Source organism: Passer montanus, unplaced genomic scaffold (assembly GCF_014805655.1).
Source record: "Passer montanus isolate IOZ18808 unplaced genomic scaffold, ASM1480565v1 scaffold19, whole genome shotgun sequence".
NCBI lineage: Eukaryota > Metazoa > Chordata > Aves > Passeriformes > Passeridae > Passer > Passer montanus.
Genome location: NW_024366480.1, coordinates 10868866 through 10894058, shown reverse-complemented (window position 1 = coordinate 10894058; position 25193 = coordinate 10868866). Strand labels below are relative to the sequence as shown.

At 36.3% G+C, this 25193-nt stretch overlaps 1 protein-coding gene across 13 annotated transcripts in view; it reads left to right on the top strand.

The window, feature by feature from the left end:
* The window catches only part of PTPRM (protein tyrosine phosphatase receptor type M), a 444086-nt gene that overhangs the window by 220509 nt on the left and 198384 nt on the right, over positions 1–25193 (top strand). For all 13 annotated transcript variants that reach the window (XM_039706015.1, XM_039706013.1, XM_039706011.1 and 10 more), the window contains 4 exons: positions 10540–10848; positions 13939–14048; positions 16679–16880; positions 20615–20717. In XM_039706015.1, the coding sequence (XP_039561949.1) occupies positions 10540–10848; positions 13939–14048; positions 16679–16880; positions 20615–20717 (724 nt within the window). The remainder of the gene's footprint in view (positions 1–10539; positions 10849–13938; positions 14049–16678; positions 16881–20614; positions 20718–25193) is intronic.

Here is a 25193-nt window from a genome sequence, read left to right as displayed (position 1 = left end):
GGAAATAAAGCATGGTTTAAAGGAAATAAACAACACAGGCTTGACTAATATGTGATGCACATTACACAAAAGCATATTTATTTTCTTATATTCATCTTCATTCCATGCTTGTGTTTGTTTATCTGTATTCTTTTATCATATATTTCTGTAATGAGGCAGATATCAAATTCCCAGGCATATACGTTTTTGTGGGAGTTTTAGGACTCTGTTAAATCTTAAAAATAATTAACTTTGAGACAGTTCACCATCTAGTACACCCCCTTTTTCCCAGATGTTCTCCTTTTTCCTCCACTGGCAGTTTATTTTCTTACTAAAATGTATCATTAATGATGATAGGCTGATTTCTTCTGTGGTTCATGCTTCAGTATAACAATATAAATTCCTTTTCTCAGCAAGCATAGTTTCTTATGGTTGCTTTTTATGGGGAGTGGCACAGCAGAGAAGGTAAATAACTTCTTCATCTGTCACAGAGAAATTCAAAGACATCTACCAGAGAGGGAGCAATGTGTGGGATTTCTTGAAGTATCTTCTAGATGTAGCAGGAAAAAAGGATTGAATATATTCAACCAATAAATCAAGAGTGTATCCTCTTAATGTAGGGACTTTTCAAAAACTTCAATTTACAAAATACTGTGTATAGTTGAATGTTGCAACTGATACTGAAACCAAATGTTTTAGTTAGTGACAGTATCAAAGACAAAGATGACATTTGAGATCGTGGTTAAAAAAACATCTTACATCTTAAATTACTCAGTATTGCTTGGGTTTGGATGAAGCTCCTGTAAAAGTCCTGAGGATGGACCTAACATGAAGACGTCTATCCAGACTGAGTTACAAATACATAGAAGATTCTTTCAGGAAGTGAGTCTTGTCACAAATTAAACAGATGATCTTATCAACTTTGCAGTTCTTACATGTTTATAGTAGTTAGCACATCATAGTGTAGTAGGAAGACAGAATATTCTGTTCCCCTTTGACATGTATGTAAGCTCAAAGTTTCTTTTACTAGTTGTTAGAGAGAATCTGATTCATTTATCAGGTTTATGCATTTGAGAGTTATTTGTCAGAACTGATCTCACTGTACATCATTTGGTTAAGGTTCATTGCACATGTCAGATTAGAAAGAATGGTAAATACTCTTTTTAGATGAGTAACATTGATTGGTGGCATTTTCTCTTTTACGTAGATTTATATGACCGTGTTGTCCTGTCATCAAGGTTCAATTTAGGTTCTGTTTTCAATCCCCAATTTAGCTACCACTGCTGTATGTAACAGCTCTGAGGTAATGTGATTTGTCAGTGGCAATAGGCCACAGTGATAACCAGAACACGCTGCTACATCTTACTCTGACTGATCTGTGAAACAGCATTGCCCATTTATTCTTTTGTGCAACATAATAAACAGTCTCTAGGCTTCTACTTTCAGGGCAGGTATTGAACAGCTGAAACCTTCACTAATTTACACAATGGTTTATCTTTTCTCTGGTTGGCTTTAGGGGTTACTCAGGCAGCTGTACCATAAAATGTAAGGAGTTTGAGCGTGCTAATCTGTCACACATCAGAGCAACAGTGTATGACTTTGCCATTAATATTAGTCACAGTCAGAAGGTTATTGGGGCACTGTAAAAATACATGTACCTTGTTAGTTTATGGAGACAATGGGTTTACCACCTTACAATGCCCTAGATGTATTCCAGCCATTTTTAGGAGAATGAGATAGAAAAATTCTTCTGGATTCTTCCCTCACACTGTAACTTCTAAATGTTTATAAAGTTCTCCTGGATTCCCATTTTTTGAGCAGCGAATAGAAGAGTGTGTGTTGCATTAATGTGCTTTCCCCTGTTTACAGTGTGTGGTCAAATTGTGTCTGTTGTTCTCCTGTATGAGGCATCCATCTGCACCATTCCTCAATGCATCTGAAACTTTATGTATTGACCCAGGAAACCAGATGGTTTTATGTTCACTGAACACATTTCTGTCTTGTGATAAATGTGTGAAGGAAGTGGCCACAAAAGCAATTCCTCAGGCCTTCTGCTTCCTTTGTGTTGCCTGCATCTTCTCAAATATGGGCAGCATCTGATCTGCATTTTGTATAAACTGGTCTGAAAGTCTGTGCCTGCTTCTGAAGGGTGCCACAGGTGTGCAGGTGCGTGTCTGCCTAAATGTGTCTGTGTCAGATCAGCAGATGATGTGCTGTGTTAATGGAGAAGTGATAGAAAAGGGCAATAAAGACACTGTAAAGCAGTCATGTGGTAACTCAGTCAAAGGGTTAAATTTAAATGCCTGAGATAGATTCAATTGAGAGGGACAGTATATGCATCACAGCTCATTTGACTTCAATTTTTCTCAAAAATCATTCTGATCCAGCATCTATCAAAGGTAGATCTACCAAAGGTACCTTCTATCAGAAATAGGCACTTCATTTGCCATCTCGCTATGGTAATTCTTCCGAGTTATTTGTCACCACCTTTTAATTCTTGATTTACATATTCATGGCAGTTCCTGGGGTGAAGTTGGGATAAATTGTTACTGCCATGCGTGTGAAGTGGAAAGTATATGTCTGCACTCTTTATTTTTCATTCCTCAGTTAGATGCCTTCTTTCTTCATGCAAAAGAAAGAATATCTTAAGAACACACGCTTGTCTGTCTTTCAAACTCTGTAGAATTAGCTTGTCATGAAATATAAAACTAATGTGCAGTTGTAAAAACCACTGCCAGCATTTTCCTCACTAGTGGCTGATGGCTAAGAATATTTAGAAATGAAAGGGGTTATTATAAAGTGATTACTGAATAGCTAGGTATGTCATTTTAAACAAGCAACTAAAATCTGTGTTGCAGATTTGGAATGTAATCTTGTTTGTATCATTCATACTTCAAATCTGATTTTGATTGTGGAGGAGTAATCATGTAATGTAGGTAATTTGACAAAAATATATCAAATGATGGTTTTTCTCATACCTTATTTAAATGTATTAGAATTTAAATGATTTACCATTCAGAGTATACCTATAAAATGACAACATAAAGAAATATTAGATTCAATTTACATGGGTTCAGATTTATGTTTTACTATAAAGTGAACTTTTCATATCAGCCCTCTCTTGAAAGAAAATACTGTATAGAAACCAACACTTCAAAATGTTACTGCCTTTAAAAGGATGTAATGGATGATTAAAAGGGCGTTATTGATGATTAGACCAATATATTTTGCTGCTGTGAATGTCATCCTGAAGACATAGGCCTCATGGAATATGTGTAGCCATGAATTGGAGAAGAGATAAAAAGTTAAGAAAATTTCTCATGCATGATTTCATAACTCATTCATGTTTCTGTGTCAAGTGTTTGTTATAATATATTACTAAAAGCTTAAATAAAATTCCTGATCTGGTTTCAAGCAACAGCTACACTTACTTTTTGTAAGCAGTGAGCTGATTCCTTAGATGCTTGTTAGAATTTGTTCTCCATTAATCTTCTCTAGCTGGCTAAATATTATGGTTCTCTCCCAACAATTCCGTATCTTAGCTTGTGTCTCATCTAGAAATAGCACAGAAAAAATTCTCTTAGTGATGATGTGATGCTAGTATTCAGGATACTTCCTGGTAAAAGTAGACTTCCACTATATCTCACATTTGAATTTGTGAAGTTAGTGAGGATTCAAGCTGTCTTATTGTAAGAACTTGGCCTATTTATTTTGTTGCTGTGAGCTTGTGAGTATTTTATTTTTTTCTGATGTCACACATTTTGGAACTTATTTCTTTTATCCACAAAGTACAGAGGAAAAAAAGCACATTTCAGTGTTGTGTTCTAATGGGTTGGAAATGAGACTGAGAACTAGAACTGTGGCTTTTACTGATGAACTGCAGCCTTCAGCAGGCAATTCAATTTCTTCTGATTTTGAGTTTCTTTGGATATAAACTGGGACAACATGCTTTTGTCATACTTGATGCCTGATACACAAGGTTTACCTAAACAATACTTAGAGTATATATAGTAAAATGAGTGGAAGCATGGTCTTGCATCTGGTTCCATGCTGAAGAAGAATGGTATTAGTTGCAATATTCTGGCAGCACAGAAATTTGGGAGATGCTTTGGGAAATGCTGGCTTTTCTCTTTCAGCTGGTAGACTGTTGGTGTCTTGACCAGGAAATAGAGGCTGAGTATGGGCACATGCTCTAAATGTGAATCTTCTAGTTCTCAGATGATGGAAAGTGTTTTAGTCCAGAGAAATAAAACTATCTGTGGTAGCAGGTGCACTGAGATTTTTTTTTTTACTTCAGTCCAGTCCTGTTGATATGTTCTCTCTGACTATTGTGGCACTGTGCATGCTGATCATGACAGTAAAGGTGCTGAGGGAAATGTTTGCAGGAGGCTTCTTGCCGCTTCTCAGTGCTCCTAAGTCTGCAATAGTGAGGGTGCAGAAGGATCCCCACAGGCTGCTGCTCAAAGCTAGTACACTGACTTTAGAGTATGTACATCCTTCTGTTCATCTTCTTGCCATTGTGACTGTGGAAGACAGAATAATATAATTGAAAGAATATAATCAAGAACACGACAATCTTTCTAAAAATAATACAATGAAAAAGAAGCCATTTTGCCCAGAATTGTCACAAACATTCTTAGTCTAACTTTCAGCATATATTTTATATGTATATGTATAAGAAAATCTGGTTATTCCTTCCTCTGTGGCATTGCAGGTGACTACCATTTCAGTTTTGTTGTCTCATTGTCCTTTCTTTCATTAGTGGTAAAACTCTGCAGGTCTTGCATCCCAACATTTTTTAAAGTGTCAGGGGCTGATAAAAGTGGTGCTTTTCTGCAGGAGGCATCTGGTTTTGCAGAAGTAGAAACATATTCTTTTGGAAATGTTATCAGTTAGTATTATGAAATATTGGTAAGAAATTTAAATACAATGATTTGGAATCTTTCCAGGAGATGCTGCGTATCTTCTTTGGTCTTTTGTATTTACCTGAATAATGGTAGTAAGTGTTGCTGTCAATGTCCGTGGCTGCTCCATAACAGCAAGTAGAGATATTTCGTATGACACCAGTGTTTCAAAAATTTGCAATTATTCTGTGCTGGTTTTTAACATTTTTGGTTGTTTCCTGAACATGCTGTGCTCTTAGATGAGTAAAATGACCAACCTCTAATGTGCTGCTCTTAACTCAAAGGTTGTTTCTGGATCTTCCAACAGTTTTGTGCACAATGGCAGCTTAGTCTTTGTTTTCATTTTGAAATAGTGGGACTAGGCAGTACAATCACACCACCATCATCATATTAGGATTTTGAGTCTGTTCATGAGTCATTTGTCCCTTTGTTTCTTTGTTTGCCCTCTCTTTGTTTGAATACTTTCTTTTATAACTCAAATAATGGGCAGTATGAAAAATCATGTGGTTAAAGTGTTCTTTTTCTTCCTCTAATCCTAACTACAAAGCCGTTCTTTGTATTAACAAATCTGACTGAAATAAAAATGTGTTAAAAAACTGTGAAATTGCACCACCCAAAATCTTGTTCATTGTTTCTTTCGTCAACTGCATTCCTCAGTTTTTGGCAAACTGGAATTCGAAAAACCCTGATCCGTTATCAGATCAGATAAATCATGTGGCATTTGGAGCAAAGAAGAGCTCTTTTTTAAATTCAATCTGTTGTTGAAGAACTCATATGAAAAATAATAACAGTGTAAAAATCACACCATCACAGTTGAATGTGATCTTTTACAGAACTGTCTTAGCAAGTTTGCAAACAACCTCAAATTGTTAGTAGTCATGTGTAAATTAGATTTCAAATCAAATGAGGACAAGCCAAACAAATTATTTTACCTATATTATTTTTTGGCATTGACTAATTATTTTACCTATATTCTTTTTTGGCATTGACTAGATGTAGACAAACACGGAGATTTGTTTTCTAGAAACAAACCAAATGTTGTTACTTTAATAGCAGCTGGCTCACAGGCCACCCCTCTAGGTGATCTCCACCACTGTAATGTGCAAGTTCCTTGCAGGCATTCATGAAATTCTCTGTGACACCACCAGATACTGATGCTGAGTACTGTGGCTCCCACTTTACTCAGAGGGATTTGATGTGAAAAGATGTTAAGTGATTTGAGCAAGACTGCTTAGGCAATCTGTGAAGCCTTTACTTTTAATTATCATTAATTAACTATTATGTTTTTAAAAGCTATTTTGTGGTTAATATCTTAAATATTCAGTTCTTGTAGTATATTTGTTTATTTTCCTGTTCTATCTATCCTGTGCTTCCTGTGGGGGAGGACTATAGATCTGACCTGAAATTTTCAGTCCTGAGAGTTGTTGCATAGCTAAACTCCACTAATAGTTTGCCTCAACTCAACAAGAAATAAATTCTTAATTCCTATTGTTAGATGCCTTTCAAATAGTATCTAACACAGGCAAGATGTCTGCAGCTACTGGAGTACCATGGATTGGCAGAAATATCACCCTGCCATTCCTTTCTTGTTCTTATCTCAGTAGGTCTGTGCAGGCTGTGATGAAAAGACAAAACTTCCAACCTTGAGTTTTCATCTTAAACACAAGTTTTGATGGTCAATGACAGGATGCTAAAAATACACCTAAATGTCTCTGTGATTCTGAAATTGAGTTTCTGAAAAAGCATTGTACTTGTGGTAAAAGGTAAAGAGTGAAGTTCCAGAGAAATGAGCTGTGAATTGCAGCTCCAAGGGAAATTGATCCTGTCTGTCAGTCTGTGCTCCATATTCTCAGGAAAACAGAGTGGAGCAGAGAAGGAGCCAAGATCACCAATTAAATGGGATGCTAAAGTGCCAGGGGCTAGAACCAGGCTTGCTGGTCCCTCAGGTCAGAGCTGCAACTGTCAGAACTCACTGCCTGATTCCCTGCTGAACCCGGCAGGAGAGCAGTATGAAAAATGCTGCAGGCAGCAGCAGGGGAATGGGTAAAGAACTACCTGGCTAAGCTTCAGGCTTGACAGGCAGTGTGCTCCTTTGGGAGGAAAACCTCTTCCCTTACGAATCAGGTGGCCTCATTTTCCCCATTTGCTTCATGATTTGTACCAGTAAGGTGTAAGATAATAGCTGGAGTACCGGGGAGCAGGAGGGGCTTGGTTCACTTAGAAAACTGCAGTGGGTGGAGAGATCTGGCTGTGTAGCCTCTGCAGGTGGCCATTTACCAAGTAAGGAGGAGGCAAAGGCTCAGCAAATAGCACTTGTGCTATGAAGTACACATGTTGTATATGCGATGTGTTCAGCTCCTTATTCTTCTGCTCTAAAAGGTGTGATTTCAGCTGTGATCAGCAGCACTGTGAAATGACACTTCTCTATGTAGCTATCACTTACCTTACCTGGTGCAAGGTAATGACAACATTTCATTGCTAGGATGACAGCATCCACTTCACAGGGATAGTTAGTGCAAGTCTCATGAGCACAATAGCAGCATCCCTGAAGGATGCCTACTTCTTCACTTACAGTTGGGAACTCACCAACTTCACCAAAGTTGGGAAAGTGATAAATCCTTCAGAAAATAAAATCAACTAAATTAAGTCATCATGCTCTAGTAATTAATTCAGCTTTCCCTTTTAAATCACAGTTATTAGCTGTCATTTTTTTTAGTGCAGCTTAGCAGTTTCTTTTCCCCAAGTATCCTGTGTCCTTCCTGATGAAGAGCATATACCTTCCAGTATATCAGAGGTGATGTACTGTGCTCTCAGACCCATATTGCATTAAAGACAGATAGATAGACAGACAGCCACAGATAATCAGATTTATTTTTTTTTTCACAGTTAGGGTGGTCAGGCATCGGAATGGGTTGTGCAGGGAAGTGTTGGGAGTGACAGTCCTTAGAGGTGCTTGAGGAATGTGGATCTAGCACTGGGTAAGGTGGTTTGGTGGTTATGGGGTTACAGTGACAGTGCTGTGTTGGCAGGTGGACTTCATGATGTTAAAGATCTCTTTCAACCTTGATGATTCTGTGATTTTATTCTGTGAAATATTTCCTCTGTCGTATACAGTTTTACCACTAGAGAAATTCAGTTTAGTTGCTAAATTGATCAAATGGAAACTTAGTTTTCTAGCTTTTGTTGCACTAACTGCTATTTTCGGGGCTCTTTTGAGCTACAGGGCTTTTTTAATCCCAAAAGTCCATTGTTACCTTTGCCTTTTTTTTTTCTAGTTAAAAGTAGGGCTGTTAAAGCACTCATTAACTACAGAGTTCATTAGGGCCCTCTTAGTTGCGTAATCTCTGAATGAATGGTAGGAAAAATATATATGAGCTGTGTACCTGTCTGATGCTATGAGTTATAGAATCAAGTCAGGAGCCAAAGCAACCAGGGTATTGGCCTCGTCCAATGAGCTTTGTCTTTTGAATATCAAGGGAAGCTGTATTGTCTCCCTCTTTTACAATCTAAACTCTTCTTTCCCTTGTCTCTTTTGTTGGAGGTGAAAATGTATCTGTCATTCTCATAGATTTAACTAGAGGGCTAACTTGTACTTTTTATAAAGGTAACATGACATAAGAATACCTTCCTCCTGGGCAGAAATCTTGGATAGGTTTTGGTCCAGGTATTTTGTACAGCCACTCAATTTCTCTTCTAAAATGCTATGAATTAGGTTTATGTCTCTAATAAAATGATTTCTCAGCTCCCCTGTGAATTTTCTGATGTGCCCACTGAGGAACTAAGCAGGCTGTTCCATATTCTTGCAGCCAGGAGCTTTGTTCAGTTGTTTAATGTTGTATGTCAGGGTCACCTCAATTTTGTTGGTTTTTTTATTTCTATTTAACCCATTCAGATACAATTACAGTTATACAATACCTCTCAAATGTCCTTTGCTATTCATCATCTCACCTAAAACAAGAAGTTCTTAGAAGCTGGAATGAAATTAAAAACCAAAACAAGAAAACTTATTTTCCATGAAGTTTATGTCTGAACTACCAGAAGTAAAGTTTAGGAAGTTATCGAGTCCGTATGCCAGTCCTTGAGGTTTGCTTCATATTAATTTAAATGGTTGTAGCAATAGAAATGTAGCAAAGCCCCCAGATGCCAGATTTCTTGTAGCTGGGATACCTGAGCATAGAAGCAGATAAATGGCTCTATGGCAATTTATGCTTAGTGGGGACATTTTTACCTCTCAGTCAAGTTGCTAGAAAGGAGACCAGGATTAGAATTTGGTTTGTTTTTCCATTTTGTCACCAATTGCCAAATATTTTATACTGATTATCAACATTGTTTGACAGTGAAAATTAATTTAAAAAAATTAAAAAGCAGCTGGATGATTTAAAAGGGAAAAAAATAGCCTGCTTTGTAGATGTTAGAACAAGCAATTTCTTAACACCTTTTCTTCAAGGAGTTAAGATGAATAACATCTTTGAACAAATATTTCAAGCATGCAGGGATTATGTTAAAAAGTAAAAAGATGAAATCCTGTGTAAATTGTTTAGAACATTCCTAGTGAAGACATGTTGATTAATAAACATAAAAGGAGGAAGATGCATATTAATTTGTTTACGTATAAGAGTCTTCTAACTCATTAAAAGTCTTCTAAGTGTTTAACTAGTGAAGCAGTGGATAAAACCTGACATTGTCTTTAATCTTTTTGAGGACTCAAATATGAAAAAAACCCCAGATTATTGCTAAATGTGTATAATAGCTCTGTTAATGACAGTGTTTTGAAAATATGGGGGGGTGTCAGCTCACTGGTTCTGCTGTAATATGGTGGAAATTTTAATTCACTTTTCTCTCTCAGTTGCTGTGACCAGTAGGATTGAAGAAAATCTAAGTTTATCGACCACAATCTCTGGTGCTTGTGTATATATTTTTGTAGTTTTGATTGATGGCTCATTTTCAACTGGGAGATCTCTAGAAAAGCACAGATGCAGAAGAATATCTTGTTTATTTTGTATCTTTGCTAAACCACTATAACAAATTGAGGTATTTGCACTATTAACAGCTAATGTTTTTGTGGAAAAAACCTTATAGTCTATTTGAAAGAAATTGGAATATTAACTTAATGTCCTGGACAAATAGAGATTGAGTAATTGCATTCTCAATCTAACTTAAAAACAAATGAATAAAAAATAGCTTAAAGAAGAACCATCTAGCCTTTGTATAAACAGTCCTGCTGGAAAATCAACATATATTTGCAAGTTTACTCTGAAATTACATTTTCCTTTTAGATACTTGTTTTGTGCAGGTTTTTGCTCTAAAAGTGTTAGTACAAATAACTTGTGCAAAATAAATTGAACATGCTTACTTTTTGCAAGCAACCAATAGGTTAAACAGTGTCATTTCAGCTGTATCATGCAATTTGAGTTGAATCATAAGAACCTTGTAGTGTATTGTTTGCTCTTCATTTTTAGTAGACACTTCTCACTCATTTCTCCATTTTTCCCTCCTTTTGCAGAGACTATACTTCTATTATACTGTGATTCTGTACAGCAGTGGATTTCTGTTTCTGCTCGTCTGGCGTACGTGTAGAACTGTATGACTTCTTTCTCACATCACTGATCTAATGTGAATAAGTAATCACACCAGAATTGCGTTGGTAATTTTGCAGATCCCATGCGTGGGCCCCGAAGACTGGAGGTTGTGGAGATCAAATCTAGGCAGATCACTATTTGCTGGGAGCCCTTTGGATATAATGTCACACGGTGCCATCGCTACAACCTCACCGTCCACTACCGCTACCAGGCTGGAGGACAGGAGCAAGTGAGAGAGGAAGTCAGCTGGGATACAGAAAGTTCACATCCCCAGCACACCATCACCAACCTGTCACCCTACACAAATGTCAGCATCAAATTAGTGCTGATGAATCCTGAAGGACGGAAAGAAAGCCAAGAACTTGTAGTGCAAACTGATGAAGATGGTGAGTTTTTGTATTTACATACACATGGTACATGACCTCATAGTATAAATTTTCTGTATAAGTCTCACTAAAATCAGTAACAGACTTTCCACCAACCTCACCAATTTTAGATCTTTCACATAACCTGTAACATCCCATGACAGTTTAATCATTTCATTCTTAGACTTGTAGCTTCTGCTTGAACTGTGTTCTGCCTCTCTGAAGTTCCAGTATCGGTTTGAAGAAATTCCAGGTGATTGTCAGCACTATCCTCATGAAAGTTCCTCTACTGAGTGATGTGCTCTGCACTAAATATTTGTTCTTAATTTACAGTTTCAGTTTCTCTATCTTTGGCCTTCTAACTACTAGACACTGTTAGTTGCTAATTCAGACACTATATTCCATATGCAGGCATTGAAATAAACAGATATTCCCTTCCTTTTAATAATTTTCAACTCCCATGGGGTTTTCAGATATCTTTTTTTAAATATTCTATTTTTATTAATAATAATATAATAAATAATGTAATTACCTAATGTCCTTTTTGAGGCAGAGACAGCAGAATTGGGTAATGTGTCTCTGCAATGCTCTAATAATGTTGCATGAAAAGGTTATACCAACCTCCCAAGTCTTCTGTGATATTATTTTGATTACACGTGCAGAGCAGCTCTGTTAGCTGCAATACCATAATGCAACTTCCTTCTTGAATTGGTCATGCACCAGGAATCAGTTTCACCTTTCCAGAATACTCTGTGCTGATATATAGCCCCTTACAAATGTACCTTAGATTTTTTTGACCTTGGTTTTGGTTCTTCTAAATGCATACAGTTCAAAGGAATCTTGTCAAATGACTTGGCATTGCTTTTTATCACAGATCTGTCCACCTTCATTTTTGTCATCTGAAATCTGAATAGGAATGGATTTGTATTTTCTTCCTGATCAATGATAGATTTCCTTAAAACGTGATGGAAATATTTCTAGTAAAAACTTCAGCAGTGATGAGCTCCTTTTATAATAAATGCTTGAAGTCTGTCATTTAAGCCTGTTAAATTATTTAATACATGCTGTATTAATTTTATGTAGTACTAATGTCTAATCAAAATATATGAGGGAATAAATGAAACAATTTAGGAATATATAGTTACTAATGCAATATTTTCAGCAAAGCATAGCTAACAAAAAGAAATGTTTAATTAGAATTAATTGTGCTGTCATCCTCTAAATTTAATTTGGTTCAATTTTAGGATGACAACGCTAAAGAACTTATTGTTGTCTGGGATGTTTATGTGTTTTATCTAAAATTTCTTTTTCCTCTCCCTCTGGAACTTCATGTTATTTCAGGACCTATTAAAAACCAGTGTCACTGTCTGAGAGAATACCTTGAAAAAAATTACAACTTTTTAGTGTACTGTACACGTTCAATTAGGTATATAAGTCTGAATGTTAAACAATAGAGTATCCTGACCCAAATAATCATCATAATTTTTCAAATCACATGATCTTGTTGGTTGCAAGGGACTTCCAGAGCTCATTTAGCCCAGCCTTCTGCTCACAGAAGATCATGTGGTAGCAGATTGCTCAAGGCCTTGTACAGTTGAGTTTGAGTACATCTCTAGGTGACCTCTGCCAGTGTTTCAACCCGCCCTGTATGGCACAGCAGCTCAGGGTTTTATGACCTTCAGATAATTTGAAAAGTTATCACAGTGCTTTGCTCTACTTCCAGCTTATTTACACTATATTTATTCCTCTCCCTTTATACATAAATCATTAATCTCATTATTCTAAATTAGTTTTTCCAGTTCTCCTACCTGGGAACAAGGTTTAATGCCCAGAATTAAGGTTGCCCTAAAGGTGTCATTGTACTGGTGCACACAGGACTGGTAAGCCAGTTCAGAACCTGTGTCCTTGGAGCTTCTACTTGGTAGAGCAAGGAGCTCTCTGGATAGCTATGGAGAGGTGATCAAAAAGCCTTAAAGCTTGTAAACTCCCACAGCAACAGCTTGGAACAGTAGGAAGTTCTGTAGCAGAAATATAGAGGAAGTTCTGTACCAGAAGTGCCAACTAGGAAGGAGTCATCAAATGTCTTGCTTGCAGATTTTTCTATTCTTTAACCATTTGAGTAAATCTCAGAAAAGGGTCTGAGAAATTATTTGACTGCAGCAAGTGGCTTCCACCTTCTTTCTGTGGCAAGTAGAAAATGTTATGTGAATCTTTCTATTGCATTTTCACATGGAGTTTGTGTCAAAGTGCTAATGCCATAATGCCTGTTGCTTCACAACATTCCTGTGTGTGTTTTTCAGGAGTTTTTTCTTTTTTGCTTTTTCTTTCTATTTTACCAATGTTGTTAAAAAATAAAATCACAGATATAGGTCTACTTGCTGTTGACACGTCTCCTCTAAAAATTGCATTGTCTTGTGGATAAGGCAATAGTTGCAGAACAAATGGGAAGCACAAGGAAACACCTGAGAGCAGTTTACACACCTTTCATCAGAAACTTCTGACATCCCTGACTCTTCACAGGTCTTTTCTCCTACATTAAGAGACTTAAGAAAAATTAATAATGTCAGATTTTTACTTTGACTATTTCATACTTTTCTTATGTCCATCCTCTTGTAGGTTTTCAGGCCTACTGTCATTGAACATTGCTTTTCAATGCAGTATGGCTCATCTTTCCTATATAACTTTTCTGTGAAACTGTACCTTTTTTTCAATGTTTGTCCATTTTCATATATAAATGTTTAATATGTTTTCTACTTTGGGAAGTAACACTGTTGATAAGTAGGTATCACAAGCAGATTTTACTTGTTTACTTTTGTTTACCTGTGTATATTTTACCTTATCAAAAGTTGATTTGTTCTATTTTTTAATTATCAGTAGGGGTTTACAGGAAATGTGTGATGCTCCCTAATTCGTTTTTACTCTGAAGGTGACACATAATGGCACTGTCTTGTTAAATAAATCGTTCTCCTCCTGAGCTACCCTGGCCTTTGCTTCAGTCTTTGGGGAAATTATGGTGGGATGGTTTTTATGCCTCAGCAGTACAGATATTTAAACAGAGCATGTCCTTCTGAGATTTTTCTTAAAACCACTTCTTTTTTTTTAATCTGTTAGTCCCGAGTGCTGTGCCGCTTGAATCCATTCAAGGGAGTACCTTTGAAGAGAAGATTTTTCTTCAGTGGAGGGAGCCAGCGCAAACATATGGTGTGATTACTTTGTATGAGGTATCTAGAAATTTGCCACGTTTTATGTCTAGTTTTGATTTTTCCAAAATGCACAATCATAAAAAAATTATTGTGTTTTTACAGTTTATGTAAAATTAACTTCATTTTAAAAACAGTAGCCATTTAAAAATAAATATAATGTAGGAGTGAATTACGCTCCACCATGTCCTCGAGTTACCAACTTTAAGAAACCTGCTGTATCTAGAGCCGTGATACAGCATTCTATCTAGTACTCTAGATCAAATATTTAAAACATCAAAAGACAGATCTTAGCAAGTTTGTTAAAAAATTAAAAGACATAAGACAGTGGTTACAGTCAATGTCACATTTAGATAAGCCTCATTATAGGAAGCCTATTGTAGTAGAAACAAGCAGGCATAATTTTAAAATATCTAGCTTTTTTAAAATGTAAATTCAACAAAATTGTATGTTGTTAGATGTCTAAAAATCACTTATTTTTCTCATGTGGAAGCTCTGCCTGAATACCTCTTAGAAAAATTGACAAAAGACTGCACAGATTAAGCTGTCAGACAGTAATCACTGTTAAGCTTCTTACCTGACCTTACTACAAAATTGGTATTGAAATGCTTTGTTTAAAAAAACCCACCTAAATACAGTGTAAAAGAAAAGTTAAATTGAATGGTAACCTATTGATACTGTTTTGAAAACTGCTTTATTGTAAGAGGATAAAATGTTATGAAAAAGTATGAATTGATTTTTTGTAAAGCTAACAACTTCCTAACTATCACGACAGTTGTCTGTGTTCAGGGATCAGAATGTTTTAATTAAGTGTTAATGTTGTTACTGTTGCTAGATCTATGTGCATAGAAGCACACAGTGGTGGATCTGGTTTCTATGTAGGAGCATGCTTGCCTGTCTAATTCCACTGCTGAGGAATACACCCACTGTATCCAGACAGTTCATCCTTATAGGGGTACACACGCATGACTCCATCAACTGTATTGAGATAGGGAGATTCATGTGAGCAATATGTTACCTTAATTTCTTTACTGATAAAAGTTCAGACAGTTGGTGGTTTAATCTTCTGTCATCTGATAGAATTAGAAGGGTTAGTTGTGTGCTCTTTAAGGTACTTGGAGTTCAGTTTATGGATGAGGATTTGTAGAGGATATGCCTGTATCTACTGTAATAAGGTCAGGGTTTATCTGAATAGATGAAAGTTTTCATTACTAATTTTCAGCACTTCATTGATGTATATTAGATGGCTCATATAAAAATCAATTTTCATTAGGTCAGAGGTTTTAGGAAATTGCAAGTGTTTAAGGTGTGTAACATTGACACTTGAATATGTCTATATACTGTATTACGGGTCCTCTTAATTAAAATTATATTGAATAAGTTTAGCAAAAAAAGTCAATTATCACTTTATATAATAAGGGTTTTGGACTTACTCTCATGAAAATGAAACTTTAAAAGCAAAAAGGAGGGGTGAATAATTTTTACTTTTTTTTTAATGGCTTTCATATTTTTAAATGTCTTTCATATTTTTAAATTGGGGTTTATCTGAATAGCACGAAAGTTTTTATTACTAATTTTCAGCACTTCATTGATATATATTAGATGGCTCATATAAAAATCAATTTTCATTAGGTCAGAGGTTTTAGGAAATTGCAAGTGTTTAAGGTGTGTAACATTGACACTTGAATATGTCTATATACTGTATTACGGGTCCTCTTAATTAAAATTATATTGAATAAGTTTAGCAAAAAAAGTCAATTATCACTTTATATAATAAGGGTTTTGGACTTACTCTCATGAAAATGAAACTTTAAAAGCAAAAAGGAGGGGTGAATAATTTTTACTTTTTTTTTAATGGCTTTCATATTTTTAAATGTCTTTCATATTTTTAAATTCTCAATACAGTGCATATAAATCAGTAATTAATAGAAGAAGTCTGGATCAAGTTTTACTGTGAACTTACATTAACATTTCTAATGAAAACTAAAAATACTGTTTGACTCAAAGAAGGAAGTGAGGATACAATATACACTGCATATATTACTTAACATCTATCTTTTCTTCCCTCCAAATGAGAATTTGACCTAGGTACAATATAATAACCTGAAAAAATCCAAATTAGCAATTGTAATATCTAAGCTTCAGACTAAAATAGAAGCTTTACCCAATTTCTGAAAAATTTGCCTTAAGCTGCCCTTATCATCTTTTACAGATAACCTCATTCAGGGCAAAGTGTAATTATAGTAAAGTCAGCTGGAAATGAGGGCCTGCACTCCCTCTTGGTCACTTCTCAGTTTTTACCTGTTTCAGTTTTGTTACTGGTGCTGATCAAAACCAACATAAAGATGAATTCAAAATGTGACACTGTTAAAGGCAGCATCTTGAAGGAATTAACGTAAGCCTGAACCCATCCTTCAGAGTTGTAATCTAGCTGCCTCTAAGTCTCTGTATCTCTAAAAGTAATAACTCATACAAGTTACGACTCAGTTCCTGTTCCCCTTCCTGGGATTTGGGATTTGAAGAGTATAAGAGAGCAAGATAACTTATCATAAAATGTCTGACAGCGCATACATCAGAAGGGTTTACTGGATAAAGATGCAATCTCTGTCCATCTGCTCAAGGCAGTTTATAACTTTCTTATTCTTTTGCAGATCACCTACAAGGCAGTCAGTTCCTTTGACCCAGAAATAGATTTATCCAATCAAAGTGGACGAGTCTCAAAGCTAGGAAACGAAACGCACTATCTGTTTTTCGGACTGTATCCTGGCACTACCTACTCTTTCACCATCAGAGCCAGCACAGCTAAAGGCTTCGGACCTCCCATAACAAATCAGTTCACAACAAAAATATCAGGTACTTGATCACAGAATATTATTTTCTTATGATAATGAGTTGGGTAATTCTTTTGTTGTTTACTTCTTTAGAATCCAACAAGCAGCAAATTGAAAAAGGGAAGAATATGAAGATAAAGAATATGAAGATATTCTTCCCTTTGACATCCCTGAAGATGTCAAAGTGACATATATTACCATCCCTGAAGAACTTCCAAGTGCTTAAATATTAGCTAGTATTTTGAAATTCCTGTTCTCAACTGTAACGTATCAGTCAAGAAACTCCTGTGGATTACGTGTTTGCAGCCAGTGCCAGCTGCAGTTGCAACATTTAGCATAGGGTTTTTTTGGACCTGAAGATGAGGGTTTCATTCAGAGCTTAGTCAGCCTTGACATGATTCTAAATTAGAACAGTAACAGTGCTGGAAAATCTCTTTAATGAGCCATGAACAATCGAGAGTAGAGCAGAGATGCTGTACATCTAGAGCTCACTTAGAAACTGTAGTTAGCTGCCAGGCTTCCTGTGTTCTAACAGGCATGGGGACTGAAGTGGATATAAAACTGTATGAGACAAGAACATCAGGACTGGTGGTTTTAGATAACAGCAGCATGCCTCTGTCACTTCTGCAGATCCTTGACCAATATTTCAAACCCTCCCCTGCGGCAGAGAAACACTTCATTGAGGGGATGGAATATTATTGCATCTTCCAAAATGCTTATGTAATTCATGACAAAATGTTTTGCAAAGTTACGGTTGAAATCCCTTTGTTCTTCACTTCTCTATGGTCTGCTTCAGAATTAAACTGGCAGTTCAGTAATAAACTGGCCCCTTGATAATATTTATAGAAAATTGCCTTACCTATTTGTGGTCAACTGGGCTTTCCAGAAAGCATTTGGGTACAAAATCTTCTTTTTCCTTTTACTCTCATTCTGTTTACTTCTCCTCCATCCCTCATTTTCTGTCCTCACTGAAAAAAAACTGACAAGTTTTTTATCAGAAATACAATGATTTCTGCTATCTTATAATAAGAGAGGACAGTTAATGCTAGGTGGATGTTATTGCCAGCACAGCTGTTTGTAGAGAAACAAAAATGTTGTTAATTTTCAAGTTAGACAATTAACTTTGTATGAGTTAGTTAGGAACATGAAAGCAACACTGATCAGTAAAGATGGAGTTTGTTTTCCATCCCCTTTCCTATACCAAGCAGAAATTTTCTCTGTCAAAAATCAATTTCTGACACGGCAAAACTTGTTATGAGTTAGGATGATGAGAACACCCTTTATTAGAATGAGGAATGGAGACTACTGAGTGTGCATGAGAATCTGGACATTTTGGAATAGTACTGGATCTTAAAGTGTTGTTTTCTAAGATGATGCGTCATGAACAAAAATTCACTAGTGGGAACCGGCATGGCAGGAGTGCTTGAGGGTGAGGCAAACCTCCACATCTCCATGTGGCAAGGTTCTGCAAACTGCCTTGTCTGCACCCCACTCTCTCATTGCTTCCTCAGTTACTGTACTAACAAAAAGTGTTTATGTCTTGTCGATAAGTAATTAAAACCAATCTGTGGTGAATTGAAAGTAGAAACAAAATCTGTGTATTTTTAGTGACATTAAAAAGTTCAACTAGCATTATAGCTGTTGAATTTGGAGCCCTCTTTGCAGTGCTATTGGCTGTGATCTCACTGTCTCACTGGAAAGCTTTGAGGCTCTTTCATGTGGCCAAAGTTCTCCATTTTGGAGAGATGTGAAACAGAACTTCTGAACATTTCTGGATGAAAGGTTTCACTGTTTTTTAGAACAGGTTAGGTGCAACTTGACCAATTTTTGCATTTTACTCTGTCTAATTCTAGACTGCATTTTCTTCTGAATAAAAACCTTTGAATTTCCTGTCAAGTGTTTTGAATAGAACTCTTGTGTACTGGAAATAGTTGCTGCATTTCATTTTACTATTACGTTAATATTTCCTGTTTTCTCTGTTTATTAATAAGTTCTTTCTTTACATGTAGGCAGTGTGGAGGAGGAAGAGTCCTAAAGTAGACAAAGAGAAATGGAGAAGAGAGAAAGTAGCCAGGACTAAAGATTATGACTGGGAGAACCACAAGTCATTCTGGCACAGGAAGACAGTCTTGGTCATTGTAGGGACACCAAAATTAGTAAAGAGAGCAAGTAGGGACTTAGGACTCATAAATTAGGAAAATCAAAAGACTTGCTAAGATGTGGGCAGCAGAACAAGGACAAGAAATGACAGAGTACTCAAAAAGTATTCAGAGTCCATACAGCTTTTGGAGTTACAGTTTTGTGTCCATTCATGTTTTCAGGATGGTCAGGTTGAGAATGGGACATCACATGAACAAGTTCTGGATATTGAAAACTGCAGTGTCCTGAACCTTTAAAGTAGTGTTTGATAGTATGACTTAAGTGGTACCCAAATTACTGAAAATTATTAGTTTTAATGTTTGTGCCTTTTATCGAGAATTGTAAACAGAATAAAACCCTCTCAGCATACAAGGAGGTTTTTGAAGATTATTTTTTTTTATTTGTGAAACATTTCAAAAATGGTGAATAGCAATGCAAAGCAATGAAGATTTTAATGTTTTCACAGACCTCTGAGGAATTGTGGAGTGCAGTTCTTAACACAGTCCTTACCTGGATATGTAGGGCTCTATGAATAAAGAGAGAGAAATTCATTTACCTTTCAAGTAGATGCAGATAGTGCTGGAAAAATGAAAATTATTGGAAAATACACTGGAAAATAATTTCCTAGAGGTTGATACTATCTGTATGTAGAGCATAATACACTCTGTTGGTATGGTATATGCAAAGCATCCAGTAAGATGAAACTGAGTGGAGAAAAACTAAATGAATCTTCGGAAGAATCTTCTAGGGAAAAAGTCTTCTTCCCCACCAAACATGTTTTCCCTTTCAAGTGGGAATTAGTTTAGGGAAGTTAATTGCCCTGCATTATTCCTGCAGTCAGAAGAGAGCATTACAATGACCACTTTTTGCTTCTCTAGCCTTTAAATCTGCAAATTGTGCATCACCATTAACAAGTGAACAATAAGGATGCAGCAGCCTGTCAAATAACCAATTAACTGAGTAGCCTTCCCTCCGATGTAATGATACAAATGTGAGTAGATGATAGCAGTGAAGAAAGCAGCAACAGTAAAAGGCAGTAACTGATGCATAATTTGTTTTAATCACAACTGTAAATCTTTAATGAAGACAGTTTGCAAAAGTGCTGAGTGGGACTTCAGACTAAGATAAACTCTTGTCTTGGTGGACAATAGATCCAGGACAGTTATAGCACTAGTTAAAATTCCAGGAAAAACAAATTATGAGAGTACATCCCGATACAGCTGTCATACTGGGAAAGCTGGGCTCAGTTTCAAAAACAATAGTCACTTCAGCATGCACATTTGCAGATGCTGTTCTTAGGACAACTTTTCATTTCCAAGTCATGGAATCTCAATAGTTACTGCAAACTTACTCCCACTAGTATCTGTTTCCTGTCTTGAAACTGGAAGTGAGCTGGTATTTCTTTATTTGGGATTTGTTGGGGTTTATTTTCCTGAAGCTATTTAACAGTTGTCTCACACTTGCATTGTAACAGAAAGCATCTTGGACTTGTAGTATGGTCTTAGTACTTGAAGAAGCCTTTTAAATTGCATATTCAAATAAAGATACAGCTCTTGAAAGAAGAAATACAGGAATAATGATATTTTTTTTTTTGCCTCTTTTCTGTTCTTATTCTAGCACCCTCTATGCCACCGTATGAACTTGAAACACCTTTGAATCAAACTGACAGCACTGTGACAGTCTTGCTGAAACCTGCACAGAGCAGAGGCGCTCCTGTCAGGTACTGGGGGAACAATTCTTCATGAAATTAAAACCCAAATTGATTGATTTCTTGAACATATTTTCTGGGGATTTTCTACACAGCAATCAGTGTCTAAATTCATGTCTGTATTAGCTCTAATTAAATTAAATAACTGAAGAAAATGAAAGTGCTTTGATGTTGAGTGTTCGTGTATTGTTTAAAGGATTTGATCCAGATGCAAGTGGCTTGTTCTTTGAAGATAAGGAACAAAGCCATAGTTCTGTTGTGTGGGTGGCTTCTTTAAGGTAATTGCTTACTGCAGTGTTATAAGTTCAAGGGCATATCACATTTTTTATGCTGAGCTACTGTCTTTAATATTCAGTTTTTTTGTTTACTTCACAGATTTAAGGTAGTCAACTCTTAGTAAGTTAGCCAATTTAAACAGTAGGTACCGTAACGTTCATAAAGTATTTACATTATTTGACCATGATAGCAGAAATAAGAATTTAAACAAGCAACCTTTAAAACCAGTGCCTTGGATTCTTCAGTGTTTTATAGTATCCATTAATGAATTTCCAGTTTTCAGAGGTTTATCTCCCTGCCAGATACATGGTATTGTGTAAGTTCTTCATGATTGGAATAAAGGATGCCTAATTTTCAATGAGGAAGACAGAGAAATGGTTAGATTATTTTAAATGAGAACCAGTAATGAGCTCAATACTCTGAATAAACAAAAACAAAGATGAGAAAGAGATTATTCACAGCTGTAGGATGTTTTTCCGTTTGGCTGATTGTGTATCCTCCTTAATTCTTTCATTACTGTAGGAAGTGTTTCCATCTATACTGAGTGGCTATCATATATTTTCATCCTGATGCTGAAGTTTTTGATAATTTCTCTTCATCTGGGAAATACAGATCTGGTATGCTCATATATGCATGAATGCAAATAGATGTTCTTCGGGTTTCTTCAAAATATTCATACAATTAATACAATTATGCATTTTTACTATTAGTTTTATATATATGTACACAGGTCTGCATTTTGGAAATGCTATGCAGTCATTCATTCAGACACCTTTTTAAAAAGAAAATGTAGCAGAAGTCTGAACCACCTGAGAGAAAAAGCAGCAAATATTAGAGCACATTTTATGAAAACTGATTTAGCAGGTTAGATTAGAAGCAGAATTATTTGTCTGACTTCATCTCACAAAGCTCTAGTGTAGTCCTTCTGAATTCAAGCATCTGAAAATTATACAAGTTGGAGTCATTGTTTAAACATGAATGTATTAGGTTCTTAATAAAAAAATTGTTTCATTCTTTTTATCTAGATTGTGAACTAAAGATCATTGGCTCCTATAGCAGTAGTGACATAACAGAAACTTCACTGACAATAGAAAGGAGCTCATTAGGAGATAAAAGTGTGCTAAATATGTGGATGAGTGGTTAGGGAAATAGGAGGAGAGATTTAAAGTGACTTGAAGTTATAGAACTGACAGATGAACACACAGCAGCAAATTTACCAAGGTCCTTTGCAACAGGTCTTAAAATAAAATGAAGGCTGACTGCAAACTTAGCGTGTAAATGCTGAGTGAAGCAGAGTGAAAATGAAAGTTAGAATTTCTTAATACTTCTAACATTTTATAGTACATTCCACTCCCAAGCACACTGCTTGCAAAACACATTCTGCATATGGATTTTATCATCTTAATCTGTATTCATTGGGTGTTGAAAGTTTAGTCATACTTCATTTATCCACACCACTAGGCAAGATGCCTTGTATATTGATTCTGCTACAGCTACCGGCTTGGTTAATGCAGATACCTGAAACTGCTCTAAACTTTCAGTGTAAAAGACTGTTGTTATTTTATTGATCAGCACATCAACCATGACACATAAAATTCTTCAATTCCTGAGATGGAAAAGGAGAGCACAAATTCTGCCATTCACATCAACAAAGCTGATACCTGAGGTCATTCTGAAGTCCACCTTTTTTCCTGTGATTAAATTCTTTTTGTCTTATTAAATAAGAAGAATCCTGATATTTTATGCCACTTAGAAGCTGCACACAATCAGCACAATATCTAAGGAGAGAGGGTGCAATGCTGATTACTTACATGTTGAGTCACAAAAACAGACTTTATAGGAATGTTCAGAAAGCTCTGTTTGCAATGATAACGTACACAATAATCATGAAGGCCAAATTGCATTCCAGGTTGTTTTAGAATAGGACTGGACATGATTGAAATGTATTTTGTCAGATTTTTAATATAGCAAATACTGCTTGCTTTGTCTCCAGTTTCAGGTCCAGCATGTTTGATGGCTGTTGCTGTCTTTGTTTCAAGGAGATTATTTTGGAATTATATATGTTTAGAGCAGTAATGCGTTCAGTAATGATGAATGCATGTATTTCTTTAACAGCTGGCTAAGCTATTTTGACTTTTAGAATGATTGTAATTTGGAAGGCTTAAATGAAACCAAAACATGTTTAATTTAAGATGATCCCTTTGTGGAAAATGTGTAATATATGTCTTATTGCAGATACTTTCTTTTTTCAGACATTTGAACTAAGAGTTTGTAAAGTTTTGAAGAATTTGCATAAAAAGCATACAAATGCCAATATATTTTCTATGAGGGCTCTTCAACATCTGTTCGGGGGTACTCACTCTTCCAAGGCAATACCGTTTGTATGTTTTACTTCTCCAGGGCAAGTTAGCCTAAAGTTTAGAAGACTCTGGGGCCAAATTTTCTGCAAATGTATAAATTGGTCAGTGCCATACACTCAACCGAGGAATGCTAATTTATTGCAAAGATCTGGCTCATACACAGGAATGATAACTGTAATGCTTGGTTACTGCATGCATTTAGTGCTATTTATACATTCATCTGTGTTAGAAAGAACTTTAGATTGTTTGTCACATTGCATTTTATGAAAGGTTCTTGTGACCTTCTGTGAAGTTGTCTTGCAAGGTTTTATCTTCAGCAGGAGAATGAAGTTTTCTTTGTTGCCCCTATTTCTATTCAGTCTTGCCATGATAAAGGTCAAGTGTTTCCACTTCTTTTATCTGTTTACATAAGCAGCAAAATGTTTTCCCCATACCACCCTCTTCCTGCTATTCTGTGCCACATCTTCAGAGAGCTGTAATAGTAAACATCCCAGAGATTTTGGCTCAGATAACTCTGGAACTACCTGGTGATAACAAGTCTCTGTGAGGAGCAGACTTGGGAAAGGAGCAAAATGGATAAGAAAGAAGGCAAGACCATCCAGGCTCTACTCTGCCTCGTGATCTGTTTTTCAGCTCATTTTTTCATACTACATCATTACAGAGTTTGGCTCGGCTGGATTTGCCCCATTAAACTCTTCAGGCCAGTTAATGGCCCATTCAGCCAACCTTTCTGCTCCTACAGACACCACAGACATTTGGTACTTTCCTATTCCATTCTGAAATGAAATAACAGGATGACCAAATGTGTCAGCTAGCAAATCCCTGAGGATGCAATACTTGGCATTTGGGACACCAAAGTACTTCCTGCTCTGAGTGCTCTGAGTACCTGGGATCAGTCCAGCAGCATCTGGGGCTGCAAAGCCCAGGTAGGATGAGAGGGAGAGAATTGCAGCAATTGCCAGGTAGTATAACTTAAAAGTATCTTAAGGAAAACATGCAGAAGGAAGCAAATAAACTTTGAATTATGTGAGTTGAAAGCTGAGAGTGAATGCAATCTGTGTACTCTCCATGTATGTCCTTTATCACCTGTGTGCCCGACTTCTTCCAGTTGCATAAGTAAGAACTCTACTGTGAAAACAAAGAAAACATCTCTACTTAATTTTGAAGTGCTTAATTTTGAAAAATACTTTTAATCTCTCTACCTTGAAGAAGTAGTATTTATTATCCTTCAAAAGGCCGTAATGAGATAGTAAGTATTTTGCAGTACAACTGGAAACTACCATAGACATTTCAAACTACATGTTATCTAAAGCAATAAGCACTCCTTTCTGCTACGTCATCAGAGGGACACGTGATTGCCTAAATTTCACAAAAATGTACATTTCTTATTGACTTATCCAGACCTTTAAAGGCATCATGTAAATACTTAGTTCATTGTCACAGCTGGAATGGTTGTCTGCACATAGTCCCTGACATAGGAACAGCGTGATTCACAGGAATTTGAAATGGTGTAAAGAAACCTTTGTCAGCCCAAGTTCAAGGAGTACCTAATTCGGTATATGGCTTAGCCATTTCAACAGCACTCAGAGTGTAATAATTTTTAAATGAATGACAGAGGACACCTAATTCCTACCCACTGACAGTAGAAGGATGGAGTGAGTTAATCTGAGGGGGTTACCTTATATGCAAAGACTCTTACGCAATGCAGCAGTTCCCTACAGAACCACCTCGTGCTACACATGTAGCAGAGGTCACAGTTGCCTTCCCATGCCTGCCACACACATTACAGGGCACGAAGATTTGTCTTAGGGCCTCATTTCTTTCCTTCAGCGTGACTGGTGCTGTGAGGATC